The 25819-nt window shown below is 53.6% G+C and overlaps 2 protein-coding genes across 16 annotated transcripts in view; one reads left to right on the top strand and one right to left on the bottom strand.

The window, feature by feature from the left end:
• Positions 1–19750, bottom strand: part of JPH3 (junctophilin 3) — a 166402-nt gene extending 146652 nt beyond the window's left edge. The window contains exons 1-4 of one of the 11 annotated variants that reach the window (XM_045439936.1): positions 19733–19750; positions 8799–8908; positions 7312–7472; positions 1412–1474 (exon numbers count right to left, since the gene is read on the bottom strand). In XM_045439936.1, the coding sequence (XP_045295892.1) occupies positions 1412–1474; positions 7312–7465 (217 nt within the window). In that variant the 5' untranslated portion in view covers positions 7466–7472; positions 8799–8908; positions 19733–19750. Of the gene's footprint in view, positions 1–1411; positions 1475–7311; positions 7473–7987; positions 8758–8798; positions 8909–9029; positions 12322–13882; positions 14245–19732 lie in introns of those variants that run through there. The other 10 variants (XM_045439932.1, XM_045439928.1, XM_045439931.1 and 7 more) reach the window with 10 other exon arrangements.
• Positions 13028–25819, top strand: part of ZCCHC14 (zinc finger CCHC-type containing 14) — a 57730-nt gene continuing 44938 nt past the window's right edge. For 2 of the 5 annotated variants that reach the window (XR_006702061.1, XM_045439925.1), the window contains exon 1: positions 13031–13653. Coding sequence is in view for 4 of the 5 variants with exons in the window: in XM_045439925.1 (XP_045295881.1) it covers positions 13084–13653 (570 nt within the window). In the remaining variant the exon portion in view is untranslated. Of the gene's footprint in view, positions 13654–25819 lie in introns of all 5 variants that reach the window. The other 3 variants (XM_045439923.1, XM_045439922.1, XM_045439926.1) reach the window with 3 other exon arrangements.

Below are 25819 nucleotides of genomic sequence, written 5' to 3'. Positions count from 1 at the left end.
TGAAACTTGATACGCAAAGAAAGATAATCTTTCTCCTTCTGTTGGAAGCTGGATGTGATGCCTGGAACAGCTGCAGCCACTTGTTAGCCTGAGGAGAACCAGCCTAAGGTCAAGGCTAACACCCTGAGGAGGGCGCAATGTATAGACAGAAAGAGGCTGGGTCCTCAGTGGTGTCCATGAGACAGTGCATGAACCAATTCTGGATCCTTCATGTCTCAGGACTTTCTGACCTGCTAGTTAGCAGGTTACATGGATAACATCACATGTAATGTCAGAACCATGAGTGGATGTGAACAGAACACGTTATCGTAAAATGTTATCATACATTTAATACAGAAAAACTTGGCCAAACACAGTTGATCAAAAATCTGAAGACTTTGTTGGGCACCCAGGTGGCTCAGTCGGTTAAGCGTCCGACTTCAGCTCAGGTCACGATCTCACGGTCAGCGGGTTCGAGCCCCACGTCGGGCTCTGTGCTGTCAGCTTGGAGCCTGGAGCCTGTTTCGGATTCTGTGTCTCCCTCTCTCTCTACCCCTCCCCCACTCACCCTCTGTCTCTTTCTCTCAAAAATAAAAAACATTAAAAACATCTGAAGGGGGCGCCTGGGTGGCGCAGTCGGTTAAGCATCCGACTTCAGCCAGGTCACGATCTCGCGGTCCGGGAGTCCGAGCCCCGCGTCAGGCTCTGGGCTGATGGCTCAGAGCCTGGAGCCTGTTTCCGATTCTGTGTCTCCCTCTCTCTCTGCCCCTCCCCCGTTCATGCTCTGTCTCTCTCTGTCCCCAAAAAAATAAACGTTGTTTTTAAAAAAAAAAAAAATCTGAAGAAGTTGTGAATCATACCAACTATTTTCTATGTTAGGAATCAGCCTCCAAAGGCAGGTTGATAAGTGAACTGGCTGGATGACCCCTGATGGTCCCTTTACCTCCTTTTTCATCTGCTGATGAAGAAGTTAACCTCACATGACCACCACATTCTCTTCAGATCAAGTCTTTCCTGTCCTGGGATTCAGGCTATGTTATAAGGAAACATTACCAATATTTTGGGAAAAAATTCCACTCTGCAAGCAGTAGGTCAGAAACATAATTACACACAATAAATCATCCCTGATAGACAAGATTCTGTCCTCACTGGAGAAATGAGCACGGACCCACAATCTCTACAGAGGAAAAGGCAGAGCTCTAGAAGAAGCACTGCAAAAACTTATTTGGGAAGTCGCCAACGACCATCAGCAAACACTTAGCGAGTGCCTTCTGTATACAAGGCATCCATCTAGAGCTGGAAACTCAAAATGACAAAAACGTATCAGACCGGTCGGTCCCTATTCTCAGGGAGCTTATAGTTTAATTAAGGTGCCAACAGACGTGTGCCAACAGGACTGAACTTCCCTTGGGACACGCTGGCATGGCCTTACCGTATTTCACAGCCAGGGATGGTTCTGAGAGTTCCGTACAGATGTCCACGTGGAAAGCTGTCCCTGCGTAAGAAAGAGGAAGTCTCAGTGCCAAGGAGCCAATGCATGAAAAGAATCACACGTGTGACCTATGGACCAGTGGCTTCAAAAAACGGTCAGCTTCAGAAACCACTCTTCAGACAGAATCTAAAGCTGAAGTCAAATACACATTACACATACGAGCAAACACAACCGCGCACCAGAGCTGCCGTGGTTAACATGTGAGGGCAAGGCCTCCACTCGGTCAGGAAACATCCAATGCGACTAGGGTCACACAGTGGACCGGACGTGGGATCTGTCCTTGCAGGTGGTGTGCAGAGGGCAGGTGGCCTCTCTGAACCACAGTCTCTTCATCTGCGAAAGGAGAATCGAAGGAAATAATGCAAAGCACACAGCCTCCGGCAGGTCTCCACGAGCATGAGCTCCGTGACTCCAAGGTCACCTGAGCCGTGTTGAAGAGATGCCCTATGATGACCTTCCTCACCCACAGGGTTGTCATCTCTATTCAGCCTCCATTTGCAGCCATTCCAGGGGGGACAGGGCGGCAGGACTGGGGGTCAGGAAACCTTGGTTCTAGCCCTGCTCCGCCCGCATCCGCTCAGCTCTCCTTCCTCAAGGCTCAGTCGCCTCCTTTGCCAGGTGAGGATAACGATCTATTGATCTCAAAGGCATGTCACAAGGGTTAAATGAGGCGTGAAAGTGCTTTGTCCCCTGGCATTTCTTTCGGCCTTCCCTCCTCTGGTGCCAAAACCTTTAGCTTGGCTGGGCTTGGCAGGAGGCACAGTGAGCTCCCAAATGCAAGGCTGAGCTCTGTCACTTGCTAGCTGTCTGTCCTTTAAAAGTGACTTGCCACTCTGTGTCCTGCGCACGGAGCCCACCGCAGCTGTGATGATTGACCGCAGCTGGGACGATATGCTGCCATTTTTGTTCTCTATCGTGGAAATGGCTTGGGCCAACCTGGGGGTTGTCTGTGCTGCAAACACACACGCACCCAGTCAGCTCAAGGGCACTCATTCGGCAGCAAGAGCTTGTTCAGAGTCCAGATGACGTGGATACCGCTCACCCCGGCCATTTCCGATGTTTACAGCAACGCATGTGTTGCGGGACTCCTGTCTTCAGCAGACCACAGGATGGAGATGCTCCTACAGATGTTGGCAGCCACCACGTCTTGAGCACCTGCTAAGCAGGCTCTCATCTAATTCTCCAGCTGCCTCTTCAAGTAGGTACCTTTTACCTCCATCTTGCAGAGGAAGGGGGACACGGGGCAAGCTGGGGGTGAGAGCCAGGATTGGAATCTGCTCACTCTGACTTCTGGAGTGTCTGCCCTCAACCTCTCTGGTCCACCGGAGGGGAGATGGGTCTGGGAAGGCCCCTGCGGGCAAACCACCATATCGGCTAAGAAGGCATTCAGCAGCAGGTGGCAGAGGGCCCAACTCACTTGAACAAACGTGGGTTTATTTTTCAAACAAGAAGCTTGTGCCTGGGTGGTGGTGCCAGGCACAAGGTCTGGGTGAGTCTCCCTCGGGTGTGTCATCACAAGGGAACAAGGCCTCCACCACCGTGGCTGTGCTGTGTTCCAGAATGCTCTGATGGGGAGGGCAAAGAGGATTGCCTGACCCATTTCCCCTCTGCGAGAGAAGTCACTTTCCAGAAACCCCTCGTCAGGCTTTGACTTGAGTCTTACTGGCCAGAAATGGATCACAAGGTTATTCCTGGATACAAGGGAAGCCAGGCATGGGAAAGTGTTGTTTTCCAACCTTCGTAGCCGGCGGGAGAACAACTGGGAAGGGCTTTCTGGTAGTTCACCAGCCATGCTGCACATCTACCAAGAGGCTGTCCCCAGCCCTGCCTTGGAGACCAGGTCCGTATTGTGTAGCTGTCGTAACAGAGCACCACAGACGGGGAGCCGGGACACGGGGGTAGAGCTTCCAACAGCAGAAATGTGCTCTCTCACAGCTCTGGAGGCCAGAAGCTCAAAGTCAAGGTGTTGCAGGGCCCTGCTCCCTCCGAAGGCTCTACGGGAGGGTCCTTCTTGCCCATCCCAGCTCCCGGGGGCTCCGGGCGTCCCCAAGTCTTTGCCCCTAGCTTCACATGGCCTCTCCCGTGTGTCTCCTCTTCCTAGAAGGACACCAGTCCTTGGGTTAGGACCCACCCAAATGCCCTCACTCAACCTGATTACATCTGCAAAGACACTACTTCCAAATAAGGTCACATTCACAGGTACTGGGTGTTAGGGCTCCAAGACACGTTTTAGGGGGACACAGTTTAACCACTAACAGAGACCCGTGTCTGCCTTTGGTCTTCTTTGCGAGGGAAGGTAAAGGACCACACCTGTTCCCTTTAGAGGGACAAAGATGCCTTCTTCCAAGATTAGACCCTCCCCCCACACCTCTGCTCCCATGGCCTTGGGCCAGCCTTGCCTGAGTAGGGCCTTTCTGACCCCCCCTGCTCCTTCCTCACACCCCCTCTCCATCAGAGGCCCTCCAGAGTCCTCTGCTGCAGGCACTGACCTCTCCTCCTCCTGGGTTTTCTGGGACACAGGAGTCCCAGAGCCTGCCAGAGACAAAATGGTTTTCAAGCCCCTGAACTGCCCTGCTCAGCACGGACCTTAACCCCCACCCGAAACCTAGCACTTGCCATCCACGTGGCCTCTCAACGCTCAGGGCTCCTGGGGTTACCTTTCCAGGCAAGGCTCCGCTCTGGCAGCGGGCACCTGTGCCCGGGTGAAGTGCCTGTGTGGCCGGAGCTGTGCGAGCTCCTTCTCTAGTCCTCACTTTTGTGACAGGATGAGGAAAGGGCACTTGGAAGAGCTGCCCTGGGTCATGCAGCTTAGCGACATGGGGGTGGGGTCAAGTGCAACAGGCGTTACACTTGACGGTCATAACAACCCAACTGCTAACGTTTATTGAGCACCTGCTACAAGCCACATGCTTCATGCCCGCTGCCTCCAAGTCTATGAGTAGGAGCTCTTGGGAGGGGGAAGTGACTTGCCCAAAGCTAGGTGCACCTAGAGAAAAAACTTTGCCGCTTGCTTTTTTTTTTGGGGGGGGGGCAGGCAGGATGCAATTTTCCAGGATGTTACCCCAAAGGGGGAATTCATTATGTTAATTATGTTAAATACCAGGATTCCTCCTTGTCCTACGAACCTATAAAACACCAGGATAAAATGTGGTTAGACCCACCAATCTCCCTCGTCTTCAGTAACTGCTTAAGCACAAGAAGAGGGGACATATGTCTGATTTCCATCAACCTCTGAAGCCACCAAGGACACCCCAAGCCCCATTCATTTGGTGTCGCTATGTCTCACGCAAGGGCCTGAAATTCTCATGGGTGGGTGGGAGGGTGCGGCAGGAGGGAGAATGGGATTATCCAATCCCACGTCTCCAATTTCCCTCCCCATTCTTAGCGTCCCTGCCCCCAGACCTTCAACAAAAGCAGAGGTAGATTAATTTGTACTGCTGTATAACCAGTCACCACAAACTTAGAGGCTTAAAACAATACCCATGTATCATCTGGAAGTTCTGTGGGCCAGAAATCTGAACAGACCCATCGGAATCTCTGCTCAGAGTCTAACGGGCAGAAGTCAAGGTTTTGGTGGCTGGGTTCTTGCCTGTGGCAGAATCTACCTCCTTGAGGCTACAGGTCTGAGGTCTCTGTGTCCTACTGGCTATAGGTCAGGACCACCTTTTTCTTCCTTCCCATGTGGCCCTGTTTTATAAGCAGCAATGATACCATATGTCTTCCTGACGCTTCTAACGCTGCTGACACCCCTTCTGCCAGCCCCCAGAGGAAACTCTCTACTTTTAAGGCTCACCTGATTATGCCAGGCCCACCCAGATAATCTCTGTGTGTCAAGGTCACCTGACTTGGGACTTTACATCTGCAAAATCTCTTCACTTAGATTAGTGTTTAGATAAGCAAAGACTGGGAATTCTGCCTACCCTGGGAGGTCTGACAGGGACATTAGCTGCAAGAGAGCCCCCTCCCCCATCTCTAGGCAGGGGAGACACCACCTTCCTCCTTCTCTGGTATGAAATGGGCCCTCTTTAAGCACCGAGGAATCTGTAGAAATTCACCTCTTACTCTGAAGGAAAAAACGTAACAAGAGACCTGGCCTCCAAGGGGAAGCCCTAATATTCATACTGAACAAACTTGTTTTCTACTGGCTGTGGGGCAGGCCATCTATTCACATTTGGAAGAATTGGCCATCAGATTTCTTTTTCCTTTTTTTCAGGGCATTTTCAAGTGACAATCTGTCAATGCTTTTCAAGACTGATTCTCAGAATGAAGTGTGATGAGTTTCCTAATACAGCGACTCGTTATTGCTGGGTGTAGATGACCCCAACAGCAGCATAAGGGGCCCAAGCTCTGAGCACGCAGGCTGCGGGGGGCTCCAGACAGCTCTGCTTTTCCCTCACTGTTCTGGGTTGAGTGATGTCCCCCCAAAATTCATGTCTACCTGGCACCTATGAATGTGACGTTATTTGGAAATAGGGTCTTTGCAGATGTAATCAAATGAGGTCACACTGGACCGGGTGGGCCTCGAACCCAATGCCTGGGGTCTTTGTCAGAAGAGGTAGACACAGAACTGGACACAGAGATAGGAAGGCAACCACCTGAAGATGGAGGCAGAGGCTGGAGTGATGTGGCTACAGCCAAGGAGCACCAAGGATTGCCAGCAGCGACCAGAAGCTGGGAGAGAGGCCTGGGATATATTCTTAACCAGAACCTTAAGAAGGAGCCTACCTTGCCCCCCTGCCCCCTGGATTCCAAACTTCTAATCTCCGGGGCCATGAGAGGATAGATGCTGTAGTTATAAGCCACGAAGTTTGTGATAATTTATCTACGGCAGCAATAGGAAACTAACACACCCACTGTGTGTGCGTGTGTGTGTGTGTGTGTGTGTGTGTGTGCTTTAAATCTAATCCCTGACCACCTACAAACCTCACCCTATTTTATTATACCACCTACCTTCACTCATTTACTTTCTGCCTGGCCTTAAAGCATTTTAATTTGCAACCCCTGGTGTAATTGATACATTTAATAAAACTGGGTTTCAAAAGCAAATACCTCATACTGTGCATAAGAATAAACTCCAAATGGTTCAGGGACCTGAACATTAAAAAAAAAAAAATGAAACCATATACATAACACAAGAGAACACAGATTAATTTGTTTATAACCTGGGTGTAGGGAGGGGTCTTCTAACCACCACTTAAAATCCAGATGCAAAAAATGATCACAAAAATACACTTTTTTTCAAGGTAAAAACACAATAAATGAAGTCAAAGGCAACTGACAAACTGGGACAGAATATTTTCAACATAAACCACAGATAAAGGGCTTTTATAGCTCTAATATATAAAGAACTCTTAGGAATTGACAGAAACAAAGACCCAAAACCTGATAGAAAAATGTGCAGAAAACATGAACAGGCAATTCATTAAAAAAAGAGAGGAAGATACAAAAATGGTATCCACATCTGTTCTCCAATCCTGCCAGACACTCTGAGGCCCGTGCTGTAACTTAATAAATCTGTTTCTGCTCAAACCAGACATAGTAGACTCTTCTGTCTGCAGTACGGACTGTTTCCAGATGTCAATCCACCTTGAAGCACAAAGACTTCCTGGCCTACAGTGTCTCCAAAAACTATTTACACAGACTGTGGAGGCAGCTTTAAAAGAGGAGTTCACATGTATATTTTCAAGCAATCATAGTTTTATCACAACAGGAGCTGGCCTTCTGGGGTGAGCGCCTTGAAGGAGGAAGCTTTACTGGGCTGGGTGAGCTCTGGTGTGTTTGTTTAAAAAGAATCCTCCCCTATTTCAGAGTTACACCTTGTCACCCAAACAATACGTTACCTGCCTTTGAAATGTGTTTTTCACCCCGACTTGAGTCTGGGTGTGTTCTGTATCTCGAGACTTCAAGCCAGGCGGTGAAGCCTTGATTGGGATGGCACTGGGAAGCAATCCAGTTCCTCCGCTTTAGCCCTGCTCGTACTTCTCGGAAACACATGGGGGATCTGGAGGAGGCAGGTCGGGTTTCAGCCTGGTGCAAGGTCCAGGATAAGCAGAACTGCCTTCTGAAACTCAGCCAGCAGAACAGAAATAATCTGAATGTCCAGCAATAGGGGATTAGTAGAAAATTTTGCGGTACGCCCAAACAAAGGGATTCTGGGCTGCCCTTGAAAACCAGGACTTGGAAGAGAGTCCGTGACAGGCGAAGACATCTGGGATATGTTGTTAAGTGGAAAGAAGAGATCGCAAAATGTGGAGAACAGCCCTATTTTTGTGGAGAGTAGACTGCTCCTGTAAAAATAGGTGTGCATAAATACATATGAATACAACAGTGTCTAGGAAGATGTACTTTCAAATGTTGACGTTGGTTATGACTGAGAAGTGAGATTCTTTGTGAGCTCTATATCATTTTCTAGTGAGATATAATCTCTGTACAAGGGGCATGCATTACCTCATGAACAGGCAAAACAATATATATGTATATTATTGATTACTTATATATATAAAATTCATAACTTACTTGCTTTAAAATAGTCCAGAAGAATTATGTACATATGCTAGAGCAGGGTGGGGGAAACAGATGAACCAGGAACGGCAAAATGTCACCGTTGAGGAAGCTGGGCAGTAGGGACGCAGGGAATCACTACACTAGTCGACTGACTCTTGGGTATGCTTGGAAATTTCCATGGTGGAAAGAGAAAACGCACAAAACCAGAAGCAGCAGTGAATTAATTGTGGTGTGGGAAACGAACAAATGTGAAAACTGAACAGACATACGACACAAATAAGGCTTAGGACTCGTCGAGAACCCATGAGCCCCGGATGGTGCCTCAGCTTCCCCATCTGTAACAGGGAGGATCCCGGTCAAGGTGTAGGCCTGTGATACGGACTTAACTGATTATTTTGGTGGTTGCTATCGTTCGGTCCAAAGCAGCACACGGGAAGCCTGACAGCAAAACGTCTCCACGAGGTGCACACAAGGGTCACACGGGAGCTGGTGAAATGTGGCGTCCAAGACCCCACCCCCAGGGAGTCTGGATCCGTACCCGGGGTCAGGCCGAGGAACCACCATCTCAAATAAGAGCCCAGGTAATTCCCGCCGTGGCAACGGCACCTAGCCCAAGGCCACAGACACCTAAGAAAGCAAGTCTGCCCTGGAGGAAAATGTGTGTCTGTGCAGAATCAGCACCAGGCATTGTTTGGGACAACTGCCCGTTTACGACTCCAGGTGGACTTTGTGGGAGGCCACAGCTAAGGAAAACTGGCATGCGGCAGATAACAGATAATGGCTGGAGCCTCTGGTTTGCAGAAATAACGAATAAACAAGTTACCTTTATGCTTTCCTCCGGGAGGGGCAGATCCTGGGCAACTGACTCAGGTCAGAATCTGGTTCCAACGCGTACAAACTTGCATGGCCCTGGGCCCACGGTGACCTTTCCATCTGTAAAACGTGAACAGTGACAGCAGTTCAGAAGCAGGCTCACAGAGCTGTGGCCATCACGAGAGGCTATCAGGGGCTGAGGCACCGAGCAATGATGCCATCAGTGAGATCAGGGACCTACTTCGTAAGGCCGGCACGGAAGGGGTTTGGGGTCCCTTTGTTTTCTGTGTCAGAAACACAGGGCCTTGGATAAAGGAAAAACGCACATCAGCACGTGTCTCCAGCTGGAGACCAGGCACACGCCTCGACAGACCCTGAAGGGAAGGTAAAGTGGCGGAACCAGGAGGGAGCCTGGGTGTACTTCTGCCCCACTGTTCAAGGACTTCTCCTGCTGATGGGACTCGCGACCTGCACTCTGTTTTCATTTTCCTGCCACAACATGGCCTCCAGGCTCCTCCCCTAGGCTTGGGTTCTACGCGAGAACGGAGAAGCGGGTCGATGGGGGCCGGGCGCTGGACTTGGAGTCCAGGTGGCCGAGCTCTCGCCTCAGCCGCATTCCAGGACCGCGGCAACTCCGTATCCCTTCAGACACAGGAAGTCATCCCAGGCACAGCCCATCCTCATTGCAAAATCGCTTCTCTGGGGCATTTGGGGTGAATCCCAAGTCTCTCTCTCTCTTTCTCAACAATAGTATTAATTTATACTCCACTCCAGTCCTTTGGAAAACATAGGCAGACATATTGTTTCGCCCTAGACCGCAAGCTGCCGAGGGCAGGGCCCACTGTACTGTCGGTCCCTGGCCCGAGTTAGGCACGTGGCAGGTATGTTCACGCCTGGGAGTGAGTTTTGCTGTCCACACAGCGTTGTGCCGGGAATCTCTTCTCATCTGAACACACGGCCTGCTTTCCTTTTACCTACAGCCCCTTTGATCACGTGGAAGAACGCCCTACCCTCTGACTTACAATGAGCTCCCCTCCCCAGCCTCCTCCCACAGATCCTCAGGCCCTCCACTCTGTAGAAGGTGGAGAAACATTCAAGTCCCACCTGAAGTCAGGGAAAGGGACCAGCTCCCAACAGTTTGGGGCTGGAGGCTGTTTTAGGGAAGGAGCCCTGGGCAGCAGCTGGCTGAGAAAACCACAGCCGCACGGCCAGCCCCAAGAGATAGCATTTCTAGCATTCAGAGGCACTGGCAGGTCACCGTCCACTTTAGCCTCCAGGAGGCTCCTGGCTGTTTCCTGGGAAGGGAACTGTGTGCTGATAGAAAGCTCCCACAGATGGGCGGCCATCGGCTTCCAGAACAGGAGTCCAGGCGTCTGTTCCTTAAAGTCGAGGAGCTGGGTGTCATTCTTCTTGGAGGCCCCCAAACCCTTTGTGGGGTGTGCTCCCGCAGGGTAGTGGTTTAGTCTCCACTGAGCTGGAGTACGGCTGAGGGGAAATGAGACTTGTAAGACTGTCCTGGAGTGGCCACAGCAAACAGCTTGGGGCTTAACACGACGGAAGTGTTCTCCCGCAGTCAGAAGTCCAAAGTCAAGGTGTCCCACGGCTACACTCCCTCCAGAGGCTGCAGGGGAAGATCTTTCCTGCCTCTTCTAGCTCCTGGTGACTCCAGGCGACCCCTGGCTCCAAATCTCTGCTTCTGTCTTCACATGGCCTTCTCCACCGGGAGTCTCTGCTTGCTCTTTTCTGTCTATTACAAGGACACCCTAATCCATAAGCTGTCCAGTACACACATTAAATAGCAAACGGCAGAGCAAAAAAGGGACAAGAAGGCGGTCAGGGGCTGGGGGACCTCGATCGTTACTTGTGGTTCAATTTCCCCAGCTGTCCAGGGCCGGTTAGCATCTCTGCTAGCTGCCGGGAGTAGGATTCCTGGTTTCCTTTTATAGATGAGGAAACTGAGGCTTGGAATGGTTGGGTGAAGGGCCAAGGTCACAGAGCTGGCCAGAGCTGGGACTGGAACGAAGGTCAGCTTGACACCACAGCTTGGAGGTTTCACGCCCTGGTGGGGCTGCCCTGGAGGAACCTCAGCGCCATAAGGTCCCAAGATCTTTCTGCTCCAAGGAACCTAATTAACCAATAGGAGGCAAACGTGTTGACTTGCCCTGATTTCCATATTATTTTACTTTCTCCTATCGTAGCTTTTGGAATGTGCCTACTTCCCTGGAATGACTTGAAAAGGTGAGGTCAGAGTGAACAAGGATTGATGTGGTTACTTGTAGACAGTAGACTGTACCGGGGAAGTGAGGCAGGGAGACCCAACGGGGACCAGCCTCACCCCTCCTGCCTATGTGGATTTTCAACTGCCTGGGACTGCCACCTGGATGCCTGCTCCTCCCTTCACTGACCAGGAACACCGTGGTGGCTCTGGGAAATTTTGCCCAAGGCGTGGAGAGGGGTCAGGGAGCGGGAAGCACATTTTCCTTCTCTCCCTAGAGTGGCTCTGCAAAGTCTGTCCAGCCTTGAGGTCCCAAGGCTGGCGAATGTCTTGCTAGGAAGTTCCCAGCACCTTGGACCACGTCCTGCAGAAATGCATGCATTTATTCAGTGCCTTGCTCTTGTGTGCTGCCCAGAACCAGGATGTAGGCTCCACAGGGCGGGCAGGGCAGGGCCTCAGAGCCTGGCACGCACAGATGAGTCGTAGGTCGCCAGAAGTCAAAAGACGGCACCCAGGGGGAAGGGCAGGGAGAATGGACCACTGCTGCGGGGCCGGGCCTGCCGCTGTAGGACTCACGGGGGTCGGGTGCCCCGGCCTCCCCTCCACCTGCGGTGGGGGCCGCGCACAGGCCAGGAGGGGAGGGGGCGTTGCTCGTGCCCCGGGGGTCCTCGCGCGCTGACAGCCGGCTGACTTAACAATGGCCGCATCTGGCGAGGTCTGCGGAGAGAGCTGCTCCCTTCTCACCCCAAGGCGGGCCGGCCGGCTCGCAAGGGCGGGCGCAGGCCGTCTGCGAGCTCGCGACCTTCTCGCGAGCCCCCTCCCGCTCCCCGGGGCGGTGAGGGTTACCCTCGGTTTCCAAGGAGGCGCCCGGGGCTCAGAGAGGCCAAGCGACTCGGCCAAGGTCACACAGCCTCGCTGAGGGAAAACCGCGTCACGGCTCAGGTCTCCGGAGCCCCCGCTCCAGCAGCTTTTCGGAGATACTCTCTTCCTCCCTACGGCGACGCCCGGGAGTCAAGCGGGAAGGTCGGACGCCCGGCTTTCACCTCAAACAATACTGCGCGCTGATCTGCGGGAACAAAAGCGACCAGGAATCCGCCCCGGGTTTTCCGCCGCGCCGCCCCTCCGGTCGTCGCGGGGCGGGACGGGGCGGCTCCAGCGTGATCGACAGCCCCGGGGAGGCGTGGACGGGGCGGGGGCTAATCGGATTGGGGACCCGGAACAATCACGGGCCGAGAAGGGGCAGCCCGAGCCAATCAGCGGGAGGGGCGGGCCTGGCCGGCGCGGCTGTCGCGAGAGGCGGCCACCCCGCCCACTTGCGCCTCGTCCCGGCGCCCGTCAGCAGCGAACGCGGCCGCGCTCGGCCCGGATCCGTCCGCGGACCGGGGAGGCCGAAGCGCGAGGCCGAGCGAGTGCCGGCGCAGATCCCTCCGCCGCCGCTGCCGCTGCGCCCGCGAGTCCCTGCGCGCCCCGCGCCCGCCCGCCGCTCCCGACGCGCCCGCCCTCCCGCCCGCCGCCCGCGGCCTCCGACCCGGCAACGGCCGGCCGGCCCAGGCGCGGCGGCGGCGGCGGCGGCGGCGGCGAAGGAGGAGGCGGAGGAGGAGAAGGAGGAGGAGGCATGGCCCGGGCGGCTCCGGCGGGGGGCGGCCCGCAGTGACAGACCCTGCGGCGCGGGGGGAGATGGGGGCGGCCGCCTCCCGGGCGACGACGACGACGACGACGAGGAGCGGCCGCCGCCGCCGCCGCGCACCGGCCGCCGCTGGGGACGGGCGCGGGCCAGGAGCCCGCCCGTGAGCGGGGGGCCCGCGGCCGCTCGCCGCCCCCGGCCGCCCCGGCCGCCCCGGGCCCCCCCGGCGCCTCGCGCGCGCCCTCCCGCCGGCCCCTGGCGGGGGTCCCGCCCGCGCCGCGCGCCCCCGGCCCCGGCGCGGCCCGCGGCGCCCGCCCGCCCTCGCCCGGCCCCGGCCCGCGCGCCCCCGGCCCCGGCGCGCCCCGGGCCCCCGCGCCCCCCGCCCGCGCCCGCCCGCGCCCCCGGCCCCGGCCGGCGGCCCCCGGCCCCGGGGCGCGGCGCGGCGCGGGCGGCAGCATGGTGGAGAAGCGCTGCCCGCTGCAGAGGGACGGCGTGTACCGCTGGTTCTCGGAGCTGCCGTCGCCGCAGCGCGTGGAGTTCCTGTGCGGCCTGCTGGACCTGTGCATCCCGCTCGAGCTGCGCTTCCTCGGCTCGTGCCTCGAGGACCTGGCCCGCAAGGACTACCACTCGCTGCGCGACTCGGAGATCAAGGCCAACAACCCGGCCGACCTGGGCAGCCTCACCAACCTGACGGACGAGGTGGTGCGCAGCAAGCTCCTGGTGTCGCTGGCGCTGCTGGGCTCGGAGCAGCGCGAGGCGGCGGGCGTGCTGTACCGCACGCTCACGCACATCGACTCCATCATCCACAACTACGGGCTGCAGCTCAACGAGGGCCGCACGGGCGATGAGTTCCTGCTGCTCTTCACCATGGCCTCCAACCACCCGGCCTTCAGCTTCCACCAGAAGCAGGTGCTGCGCCAGGAGCTCACGCAGATCCAGAGCAGCCTGAGCAGCGGCGGCGGCGGCGGCGGCGGCGGGGGCCACGGCGGCAAGAGCGCGCTGCCCACCTGCCCGGCCTGCCACAAGGTGCGCGCCCTCAGCCTCTCCCCACCCCACTACCCCCCTCCGCCAGGGCCCCTCGTGGGCGGTCGCACCCGCCTGGCGCGCAGAGGTCGCCGGGGAGCCCCCTGGGTTGCGGGCCGGCGTGTGCGGTCAGAGTTCGCGGCCCCTTTGTGCCTTTCTCTCACGTCTGCGGCTGGACACGCGAGAACGCTTTTGTCCCCTTCATCGTTCCGTTGGGCGACAGGGGTTATACCTTGTGTCGCCTTGGTTTCTCCAAAATCTGGTGTTTATTAGCAGGAAAGGAAGCCGCGGTCGAGGGGGAGATGGGCACGCTGCGGGGAGTCCCCGCGGCCTAGGTGTCCTTTCCCCCGTGGGGTGGTGGCTGTCCCGCGGGGCCTTGGACGCCTGTGAGACGGCTGTTTCCTGGAGGTCCGCCTGCCTTTGTCGGGGCAGATCTTCCCGAGTCCCCCAGGGTGTTGGTCTCCTAAGGAATGTGAGGTTAACGTCTCGTCTCCAAGCTAAGCAGGAAGGGCATCGTGGTCATTCCCTCAGAAACGTGAACTTTCCTCTACATGTTTCAAAACTATGTAAACACCAAGCGTTCGGGGCTCCAGCTCCTTTTTCCCAGCCCCCTGGGACCCAGTGCCAAAGCGGTGCAGAGAGAGGAAGGGTTTCTCTGTGACCCAGGGTGGTGTGTGTGGATATCACCCTGGGACTCTCCCTGGAGAGGTTGCTGTCGGCTCGAGTGCTGCCCGGTGCCTTCTGCACGGGGTCTGAGCTGTTCTCACCTAACACTCCTGTGCTCTCTGCTCTGCTGGTGGTGGTGTTCCACTGTCTCTCAACCCCGGATTGTGGCTTATTTTTCTTCCGTGTTCTTCTGTAAGATGTGGTTGTGGTGCCTCTGTTGGCTTTAAGTCTTATCTGTTTTTGGTGGCGTTGATCTGAGACTGTGGTTTTTTTCCTAAATGTGTGTTCAAGTGACTCTGAATCGCATGATGTGCACTGGGCAGGAAAACGGTGTTTCAGCTACAACAAAGGGAAAGCGCTGTGGTCGTCCGTAGGGGGGCTCGGTAGGCTCTTGGGGTGCCGGTGGCATGTCACCTGTTTGTGGGATTTCAGTCCCTTGTGGTCAGTTCCACATGCTGTTGCCTTCTCTTTGGGTGCGGTGCACCAGCGTCTGGGGCTGTTTGTCCAGGCATATTCAGCTCTTGAAGGGGATTCTTTTGTGTGTGCAGACTCATCACTTGTCAGAAGCGGAAGATGGCGATGATGGTTTTGGTGGGGCAGGCGCTAGCCCTGCAATGAAAATACGCTCTCGAAGAGAGCCTTTCTGTCTGGTGAGAAACTCCTCTGATGACATGAAGGGCTAGTCTGCCCCCACCCCTGCCCACACACGGCCAGCTGGCCAGCTGTGTGACCTTGGCCAGAACCCTCCCTCCTCCTGGTGTTTCCCTGCTGGAGTAGAGGTAGCTTACCTGCCTCCTGGGCTTGTCGGGGGGCTACGTGAGGTCACACTTGACGTGCCCACAGCATGTGCAGGGAGTGCAGACTTAAGCCAGGCACGCTGTTATGGAGTGAAATACTTCTGTCTTGTGTTTTGTTTCGTTTTGTTTTTAATGTTTATTTATTTTGAGAGAGAGAGAATCCAAGCAGGCTCTGCACTGTCAGCGCAGGGCTCAGTGCACGGCTTGAACTCATGAACCATGAGATCATGGGCCTGAGCCAAAATCAAGAGTCAGACCCTTAACCCACTGAGCCACCCAGGCGCCCCAAGTTTGAGTTTGAGTTCATGTTTTCTAAATTAATTTTTAAGTAGTTGCTTGGAGCTTTGATCCATGGGAAATTGATCAATAATGAGGTTATGGTGAGTAACTTTACGGCTGTTGCTTTCACATTTCCGAACAACCACGGTGCCTCGTTTTCCCCACCTCCCCTATGTCACTGCTAAACTAATTTCAAGCACATTCATCTAACTTTCTGTTAAAGTTAAGGCCCGATGCACCCTTTGCTGCTTGGAGTCGGCCTCTGTGGTGAAATGGAACATTTGAGCGTTTTGCCTTCTTGGGGTCTCTGAATCTAACATTTTCTGTCGTCCCGGGAGAGCAGCCCTGGTAAGGCTCCACCTGCCTTTCTTTTGTCAGCAGTTGTATTTTGCTCTGAACCCTTTCGAAAGAAAGACGTGGGTTTGGTTTTTTCTTTACCTTCTGTAAAGTAGCAGTTCTTATAAGTATGTCTTCTGATACAGTCACCTTGTTGTTTAACAGTCCTCATTGCTCGGAGGACAAGCAGAAGGCGCTTAAGAGTGTGAGTGAGGTAAAATCGACATTTTCACATTCGGGAAGGAAGGGCAAAGCCGGCGGCAGACTGCGGTGGCTTTGCGTGCCCAGTGGCCGACAGGTGCCATGGGTGTGCTGGTCTGCGGTTCCTCCTGAGCTGGTGCTGGGGGTCGGCGGGACTCACACTCTCTTCCTGTTTAAGTGTGAAGCCATGGTTGTGGGAAAAGTTTAATTTTACGCTTCGCAGTCTTTCCTTTACATAAGATGATGATGTGTTATGGTATATGCTTATTTTTTCAAGTAACAGCTTTTTGAGATTTAATTTAAAAATCATAAAATTTCACTGCTTCGAAGTGTACGCTTAAAAATAGTTTCTAATACACTTACGCAGTCGTGCACCCATTGCTGCTCTCTGCTTCCAGAACGGTTTCATCACCTCCTGAAGGAGCCCCGCACCTTTGTCGGCAGTCCCTGCCCACCCCCCAACCCCCCCCCCCCCCCCCAAACGCCCTACCTCCTCCTCTGCTTGGGCAGCCTGTGCTTGTCCCGGCCGTGTCGTACGAACACAGTCCTCCAATGTGTGGCCTTCTGTGGCGGGCCTCCTTCACTTAGCACCACTTGTCAGAGTTTATTCCTGTTGAAGCATGTGTCCGTGCCTCACTGCTTTTTCAGGGTTGAATACTATCTGTTGTGTGGATAGACCCATTTTGTTTATCGGCTCATCGGTTGATGGGCACTTGGGTGGTTGCACGTGCTCATTCTTAGCTCGGGGCTAATAGGCTCTTGTTTTAATCCCTTACACCTAACGCTTCACAAGTCGTCTCTGAAGCACTGTCCACGTGTGGCTGTCCCGAGGGACCTCGCTGTCTCCATCCAAGCCCGCCCGGTGGGTGCTTAGGCACCTTGCATGGCGCCCCTCTTGGGAGCTGCTGTTGAAGGTGGCTGAGAGCACGCTGCCCCGAGCCCCGGGCCTGGTGCTGTCGGGCCAGTGTGGTGGTCCAGAGCCGGCGGAAGCCTCCCCTCTAGCCGGACCGGGCGGGGGAAAGCTGCCTCCCCACCCTGGTGTTTCGGAATCCTCCTGGCGAAGATCACAGCCGGACGACTTGCGTGACGTTGAGATTTCCAGCGGGTGCCGAGCCTTGTCGGCGTGCTTGGTGCGGGAGTGCGGTGGTGGTCTTCCTTCGGGCGTGTGTCCTGGGGTTTGCACCCAAGAGCGCTAGGGAAGGCACGGTGGACACCGGCTGCACGCAAATACTGCTCATACCGTCTCGCCTCAGGCAGGCACCAGCTGGCTGTGTTTCATCGCTTCCCTAAGCTGCTGAAAATCGTTGTAGTTCGGAGGTGGAGCATTGGTAGTTGGTGCCCTGGTTACCTTGTGAGGTGTGAGTGGCCGCCTCCGGTCTCTCTAACCTGACGCTCTGCCCGCTGTAGAGGATCTGGCATTCCACGGGAAGGGAGTGAGTCTGTCCAGAGCAGCTGCTCTTATCCCTGATGTTAAGGAGGAGCCGTGACCTGAAGGCACAGTGGTGGCTCCCGTTCTGCACTTGGCTCCGGGCGCTGATGGGGGTCTGAGCCCCGCATCTGAGCTCAGTCTGGCCGCCTGCACCACTTCGTCTGTTACTTCGTGTTTGGCCAGCTCTCAGAGGCCCGAGGACTGCCTTCTTTTTCCAGTGAGCGCACGCGACGGTCATTGAGACATCCCGGGAGGCAGTTTTACTTTGTGGCGGTGGTGTAGTTACTCATTGAAAACGCGCATCCGACCACATCTGCTTGGAGCTGCCGTGGTCCCGCCGTTGTGCGGTAGGGTGACCCGAACCGCGGGGCCTTTGGTTACTGTCCTTCGACCACCCCCCCCCCCCCCGCCCCACGTTGGGGCTGTTGACTGTCAACTGTCATGTGCACAAGTTCATGTTCCCTGCGTCCAGCTCCACAAACCTTCGTGCTGCCGCTGTAGTTGGTGTAGAGTTTGATTTGCGTTTGTAATGAGTAATGTGGAGGTACTTACATGCGCTACAGCACGGTTACAGGCACTCGTCAACATCTGCCTTATTTCTGCGGTTTTGGAAGTTCGCTAGTTACTTGGGCCTCATTTTACCCATGTCTGATTTTCTCTTCAGTTCTGCGTATTTCGTCCCCCCTCCTTTTGGACTGAGGACGTTTTGGATTAATCTATTTTTTTCCTACCAACCAGGTTGTATGAGTCTTACATTTTTAAAGGCAAGCTAGTAGAAGGTACGTTTTTGTTTGTTTGTTAAATTGGTGGCTGCTGACCTCCCAGAGACTGTGAGTCAAAATTTCTGTGATGTCTCGGGGAAATAGTTTATTTGAGTATTGTTTTTCTGCCTTGGATGGATTACATTTCAGAAAAAAGATCCTTGGGACGTTTCTCTTTTTTTGAGAAACCACCTTTCAGGACACCAGTTCTCTCATTAGTTTACGAGCCGCCTGACAAGTTTACAGGTCGAGGGTTTCTGATTCCCGACGCCAACCTGCTGCAGGCAGTGCAGACAGCAAGGGCGACTCCCCCCCGGTCCCCACGAGGTCTTGTGTGTGGAGAGACCCGTTGCGTCGCAGAGCTACTTCCTGTCACAGTGAAAAAGCGTAATCAGGAGCTTAATAAACTAGGTTAGTTCTTTTTTTTATTGCGGCTGGAGTTGATTCAGTCACTCTCTTGAATGGATGGTATAAAATAGGCTAATTCTGAAGCAGTTTGTTTTGTTCTGAGTTATAAGGCCTCAGGTGGTGTAGAGGGAAGACAAAGGCGGACCGAGTATCTTTCGTATGATTGATGCTCTGGCAGCCACTCCGATCTGTGATCAGGCTGTACGGGGTGGGCCTCGGCCTGCCAGTGCGGCCCCCAGGAGAAGCGCAGGCCTGAGGCCCTGACTCTAAACTGGGGGTGGGGGTGGGCACTTGGGTGTCAGAGACCCTTTGGACTAAGCATCTCGCCTGGAAGCGTGTTTGGGATTTCAGGTGGGTGTTTCTCGGGTGCATAGAAAAATCACGAGCCCCCAAAATGTCTTGTGTGCGTCCTTACCGTTCCTTACTTTTCCTTCAGGTCCTGAGGCAGAGCGTCTCTCTCCGTCACGGGCCCTCTCACGGGCTCGTCCCTCAGTCTCTGTTGTGGTCACATCTTTCTGTTTCCTCCGGGAGGGTGTTAGCTCAGGTGTCTGAACTTTGTCCTTTCCTGCCCTTCCCACTTCCCCCCAAGTCCCCCGCCTCGGTCTTTGACCTCCTCTGTTTCTCCACTCGGCACATCAGTGTTGTCACGGGCCTCTTACCTGTCTTGGAAACAGCAGAACCCCTTCCTTCCGCGTTGTCCACTGTCTGTCCCTTCGTTACCAAGTCCTCCCCCAGCCCACCTCGTTCCTACTTGCCGGGGGTGTCCGTTTTTAACAACTTGCTGTGTATCCTTCTGACGTTTTAACGCACTTGTAAGCACATGCACATTTTTCTAAAACCTTCTATGCACACATCTACAGACAGGATCTTCCCACAGGTGCTGCACCTTGCCCGGCCCCCCAGACGATACAGACTGGAGCCAGCTCACCTTCCGCTGCCACCTCGGCCTCCTGGAACCTGGCTTTTGCCTCCATCCTTTTTGGCGAAATCTATTTTTATTAAAGGGAACTCCATAAACTTAAAAAAATTTAAATAGAACACAAAACCAGAGGTGCAAACTGAAAAGACAAAAGTGAAACATCTCCCTCCTCCTCCACACATGGGAGAAGGACACACAGGGCAGTTCGAGGTGTGGGCCGCGTTCTCTCCTTTACCTGCGTGTAGATACTTGTTATTTCGCACGTAAGAAAAACGAGACTTCTTACCTTTTTCCTAGTATCCAGTTCTGTCTCTTTCTTTGTTCCTTGTAGAAACTTCCAGAGGAACTTGCTGTGTATTTACAAGTAGGTAACTGGTGCCTTGCTCCGCACACAGGTCTGTGCCTTGCTTTCTTCCCCCTGGCAGCTCTTCTGGACATGCAGTCCACATCAGGCCACGGGGCGTCTTCGTTCTGGTTCCGTGGGTCCCCAGGGAGGGCATTTGGTTCCCATGCCACTATCATAAACAATCCAGTCATTTACATGTTACACATGACACGAGTGCGGCCTTTCGTGTTTGGATGCGTGTGTACCCGGGGACTAGAAACCTGGAAATGGGACTGCTGGTAGGCCACGGGGTGTGTGCCTCTGTGTGAGTGCAGGCAACTGCCCCAGTCCGTCTTCTGGAACCCGGGGTGGCATGTGCGAGCGTCTGTTTGCACACCTCCCAGCGGCAGAGGGGGCGGGGGTCATGGCTGGGGGGCAGCATCTCTGAGGGTGGGGTGGGTTCGTTCTCATGGGTGAGCCCCCTCATGGGTGAGGTTGAACATTAAAAAACATCTTTTTTTTAATGTTTATTTTTGAGAGAGACAGAGCTGGGCAGAGCGTGAGCAGGGGAGGGGCAGAGAGAGGGAGACAGACTCTGAAGCAGGCTTCAGGCTCTGCAGGGACAGCTCAGAGCCTGTCTCTCCCCCACCCCTGCCCCCACTCCTCCTCCGCTCACTCTTTGTCTCTCTTAAAATAAATAAACTTTTAAAAAAAAGAGCATTTTATTTTTGGCAAGCTTTCCATATCCTTTGCCCTTTTCTGCCGAGTTGTTGATCTTTATTGTTAGGAGCTCTTTAAGTTTCAAGGAAGTTGTCCTTTTGTCTTTAGTCGAAGTGGCAAGTATTTGTTTTCCTGGGTTTTTTTTCTTGCCTGTTGACTTTGCCATGCAGTTTCTTTTTAGCGCTCTTTTTATCAATCTTGTGTGGCGACTGGCCTTTGTGTCATCAGTAGAAATGCTTTATACTTTCTGCATTGTACACATCATCACGCCCGCGATGGATTACGGCCATGGGCCTGTGATGCCGTGTACCTTCCCTGTGGTGCCTTCTGGTACAGAACTCGCGCAGTTTCTCCTCTTACATTTAACAGAGCCATCTGGAATTTATTTGGGGTAAGGTATGGAGCTAGTTTTATATTTTCCAGATGAAAACCCAGTTGCCCCAGTGCCATTTGTTGAATGATGCCATCATGCTGCCCTCCCCATGTATATGTGGGGTGACTTCTAAAGTCTGTGTATTCAGTTTCATTGATGTCTTTATCTGGATGGGCTCTTATTTGAAGGATTCGCTGCATGCTTTTCAGTCCTTATCTTTCTTATCTTCCAGGGGAGGGTGCTTCCTTTTTTTTTTTTTTTTTAAGGCAAATATGGTTGTGGAGGTGCTTCCCTTGGATGCTGGCTTAAAGGCTCCTGGGCTGGCTGAGCATCCTGCTGAGAATCTCCGCCTCCATTCATTCTCGCAGTGCACTCCCTTCTTCCTGCTTCTCTCAGCGTTTTCAGTCTCTCGGCTTTCCTGCCCTTTTGATGATGGTATTCTCACTGATGAATTCAAAATCTGCATGCCCAGCCAGATCTGAGCTCCAGCTGGAGGTCCCAGGTAGCTCAGTATGCCCAAAGGTAAGCTCCCTCTAACTGTCCTTGACTGCCTCACCCCGGCCCCGATACCCCCAGCCAGAAGTCCATGCCTCTCCTGTCGTTGGCCTTCTCTGGTCTCCCACCAGTCAGTGACCAAGTCCTCAGCATCCTCGTGGGTTTCTGCTCTGTTGACACTGCAGTCCAAGTCAGTGTTTGCCCTGCCTGTCTGTCCCTCTCCCTCTCTTTCTTCCCGCCACACTTGACACGATGGTCCCATCTATGGCACACTTCTGTGCAGGCGCACTTAGATTTGGGGCCATTTGCCAGGGAGCCCGGGCATAGATTAAAATAGTCTTCAGGGATCAAGCACAACCCCTAGGCTCGTGGAGCTCCACTCCTTCCCCTGAGTCAAGATGGCATGTTGGCACGCAAGTGAGTGATTATCTCCCTTTAGAATTAAGCTGATGTCACTGTTTAAAGTCTGCAAGAAATAACTCGTAGCTGTGTTTTTTAATTACATTATCCTGAAACTTTGGTACCTTAACTTTTCCTAGAAATCACAGTGACATGTCTAACTTCTCACCTTGGCCGGGGTCTAATCTACTATGGCAACCCATCTCCGTGACCTGGGTCTAGTCTATTGTGACAACCCATCTTCATGACCAGGGTCTACTCTGCTGTGACAACCCATCCCACTGACTGGGTCTCATCTACTGTGACAACCTGTCCCCCTGACCCCACTCTTAGCCTCTAACAACAGGCGCCATGGTGAGATGCCGATAGGATTGTTATTCTCTGGCGTGCAGGTCTTAGCGTGGCGTGCGTCAGCGTTTGTGATCTGCCTACTGCCTGTCTGCACTCACCTCTGTCTACACTCGAGGTTCCTTATGTTTACTGCAATCCCTCTTTCCCCTGAACCTTCGTAGGTACTGACCTCTCAGACAGGACACCTGGTACCTGGGACTCCCCAGCCCCCAGTTCTTGGCTTACACTTACAAGCCTTCTATGGCTTCCTTCTGTCCTATATCTTTTACTATATTAAAGTGTGTTTCTTTAAATTTCCATCACCAGACTTTGACTTATTGGAGGGCAGAGACCGTCTCTTTCAGTCCAGAACCTTGTGGTCCCTGCCACCCCACAGGGGCTGTGTCCTGAGCATCTGTGAAATCTGAGTGGGAGGGAGGTGTTGGATGTTGATGAAAGCTCACCCTAGGGGCCGCTGGGTGGCTCAGTCGGTTAAGCGTCTGACTTCACCTCAGGTCATGATCTTGTGGTTCGTGGGTTCGAGCCACACATCAGGTTCTGCACCGACAGCGCAAAGCCTGCTTTGGATTCTCTGTCTCCCTCTCTGTGTGCTCTCCCCTTTCAAAAATAAACATTAAACCAAAAAAGATGGGGTGCCTGGCGCAGTCAGTCAAGGTCTGACTTCAGCTCAGGTCATGATCTCACGGTTCGTGGGTTTGAGCCCCGCTTCAGGCTCTGTGCTGACAGCTCATAGCCTGGATGGAGCTTGCTTTGAATTCCCCTCCCCCGCCCTCTCTCCCCCCCCTCTGCCCCTCTCCCACTGGTGCTTCTTGATCTCTCTCTCTCAAAAATAAACATTAAAAAAAAAAAAAAAAAAGCCACCCTAGTGAAAACGTTTTTTCCTTAGTGCTTTTCTGTGGTCCTGTCAGTGACACCTGTTACCAAATCGTACTCTTCCTTGGTTGCTTTTGTTCATTGGTTGTTTCTCTCATACACCACGTAGCTGTAGGTTTCTAGTGGATTTTAACGTCAGCGTTCTACTTTATTCTTCAAAAGCTGGCACGCGAATGCTTCCAATGGGAGCCCCTCTCTGCACATGGTAGTTTGGGTGATGCCACCCCAGGGCAGAGCCAGGTGTATGGACCAGTCTGCTGAGCGCTTGTTGGTGCTGTGTAGACCTGCCTCCTGTGAGTCTCGTGTCAGAGTGGTGGTGGGAGCTTTGCAAGGCTGCTGTTTACAAAAGTGTAAATCGCGGAGAGCCCGCCGTTTTTGTTTGGTGTAGAGTGGCGATAAACTAATAACCGTTCGTCTTGCCAATTAAAGTTTCGTTTGCATTTTCTATACTTTAAACATTGACATCAGATTCATTAGGAGGGAGCGTTATAGAGTCGTTGTCTTAATTATTTGGGACTTTTATATAAAAGCTTCAGTAGAATTACTGGAAGGAAATGTATCCTCAGGTTTCATACTGATTCACAGTGAATCTAATTAAAGCATGTATATGTAGGAACTTCTGGAAACTTAGTCTAGACGAGAAAAAAATAACTTTGTAAAAGGAGGAGAATTAATTTACGGGGAAGGGGATCCCTTCTCCCATGTCTTTTGGGCATTTCAACAGGATGTGGAGTCTTGGGGGCACTGTTGACAGCCCGGCTGTGCCGCGCTAACAGAGTCCATGAGCCCTGTCGTAGGCACCGGGCTGGAGTCACGCGCCCTGCCGTGCGCTGTGAGATCCGGGGTGTGGTCTGGGGTCTCTTGGCCCCGCAGCCCCCCCCCCCCCCCCGCCGGCGGGCTCATCCCTGCAGGGCACCTTTGCTCGCCGGAGGGCACCCGTGGGGGCGGTTGTTCGAGCTCACGAAGGCGTGAGGCCCGTGACCTGGTACGCGTTCGTGTTGGTGGCGAGGAGGCTGGTTTACCAGTCAAATGACCTTCTTGCTGAATTCTCAATACAGAGACGGCGGACGGAGCAGGTGGTGGGAGGGAATGCCACTTGCCGTGTGCAGGCACTGCTCCAAGCGCCCCGAACCTATTCACTTAGCCCTCGTGACTGCTCCGCCACTGTCCCCGTTTCAGCGGTGACAAAACAGACGCAAACAGGTTAAGTGTAAGTAATTTGCCAAAGAGGACATAAGGGGCTATTTTTATTATGTGAAGCCAAAATTATATCTTAAAACGGCCTTACTTTATTATTAAAAGTCCGGGGGGAAAGCGGAAGATTGTGTGGGGTTGGTGGGGGGGAGGGGGGGCTGTCCCAGCCCCTGCGGGTGTCGCCCGCGGCTCTCCGGGGCCTTGTTGGCGCCACCAGTTCACCGCTGTGCACGCAGGGCCCTGCGTCCACCTGTTCACGGGAGAACTTCATCTGGAGAAAGGCGCGGAAGGCACCCTGTCAGGGTTTCGGTAAATGTGGGAAGCTCTGTAGCGCATACCTGTCGAGGTATAGAAGTTCCCGTCACCGCCTCTTGGGGTCACTTGTCCCCTTCGGCACCCCCCAGCCTCCCCCTCCTCCTCCCCGCCTCCCACCTTTAAATCTGTTTCCCCCGGTCCTGGTTGGTGTCGCCTGTGCTAAACCTTCGTCAGAGCGGGACCGTAGAGTTCCGTTTGAGCCCCCGGCGAGCCTTGTGGCATTATCTGCGGTGGTGGGTCCAGGGAACACCCTGGGCAGGATGCTGCACTGGAGTGGGTGCCGCCCGCTTGCCCAGATGTCGGGGTCGCGCTCTCGTATGGCAGCCAGTTACCTTCTCTGCCCTTCGTGCTGTGGTTGTCCTGTGTATTACCTCTGCACTAGCTGTAAGCCCCGCAGTGTGAGACTGCTTTTTGCTTTAATACGATGTATTTTTAAAAATTAAGAAGAAAATGTTATTTTATGTTTGCCCACATATTTGCTCTTTCCGCTGCTTTTCATTACTCACTAAAGAGCCGGCTTGGGGGCGCCTGCGTGTCTGTCAGTGAAGCGTCCGACTGCGGCTCAGGTCATGATCTCACCATCCCGACTTTGAGCCCCGCGTCGGACTCTGTGCTGACAGCTTAGAGTCTGGAGCCTGCTTCGGATTCTGTCTCCCTCTCTCTCTGCCCCTCTCCTGCTCGCTCGCTCTCTCTCTCTCTCTCTCTCTCTCTCTCGCAAAAGTAAATTAACATTAAAAAAAAAAAAGCCTGCTTGTTATTGTGTCCCTTCAGTCTGGAAAATTCCTTCAGCATTTTCTGGAGTGGGTCTGCACGTTCGAAATTTCCTTAGTTTTCGTGCCTGCAAGAGTGTCTTGCTTCTGCCTGTGTTGCTGCAGGGACCCGTCACCAGATGTAGGAGTCCCTGCTGACCGTCTCGCTCCAGCATTTAAGGAAGGGGAGGCCTGTGCAGTATGGGGGCAGCCCAGCGTTGCTCTCTTCAGTTTATCCTGTTCGGTGCTCTCTGAACTTCTTGGAGCTGTAAATTCATGTCTTTTACTAAATTGGGGAAATCGTCAGTCATAATTTCTCCATCGTTTTTTGTGTCTCGGTATCTCAGTATCCCTTTTGGGACTCCAACTGTAGGTACATTAAGTCTCCTATTCCACAGGTGCTAGAAACTTTTGTCTTTTCTTTTCCAGTCTTTTTCTCTCTCTGTGTTTCAGGCTGGACACTTTCAGTTGATCTGTCTTGAAATTCTGCAAGTCTTCTGTTAATTCCAAACTGCTGTAAAGCTCATCCAATAGATTTTTTAAAGTTTATTTATTAGAGTGAGAGAGGGAAAGAGAGAA

This window comes from Leopardus geoffroyi, chromosome E2, assembly GCF_018350155.1.
Source record: "Leopardus geoffroyi isolate Oge1 chromosome E2, O.geoffroyi_Oge1_pat1.0, whole genome shotgun sequence".
NCBI classification, from domain to species: Eukaryota; Metazoa; Chordata; class Mammalia; order Carnivora; family Felidae; genus Leopardus; species Leopardus geoffroyi.
This window is presented reverse-complemented; position numbering and strand designations above follow the sequence as displayed.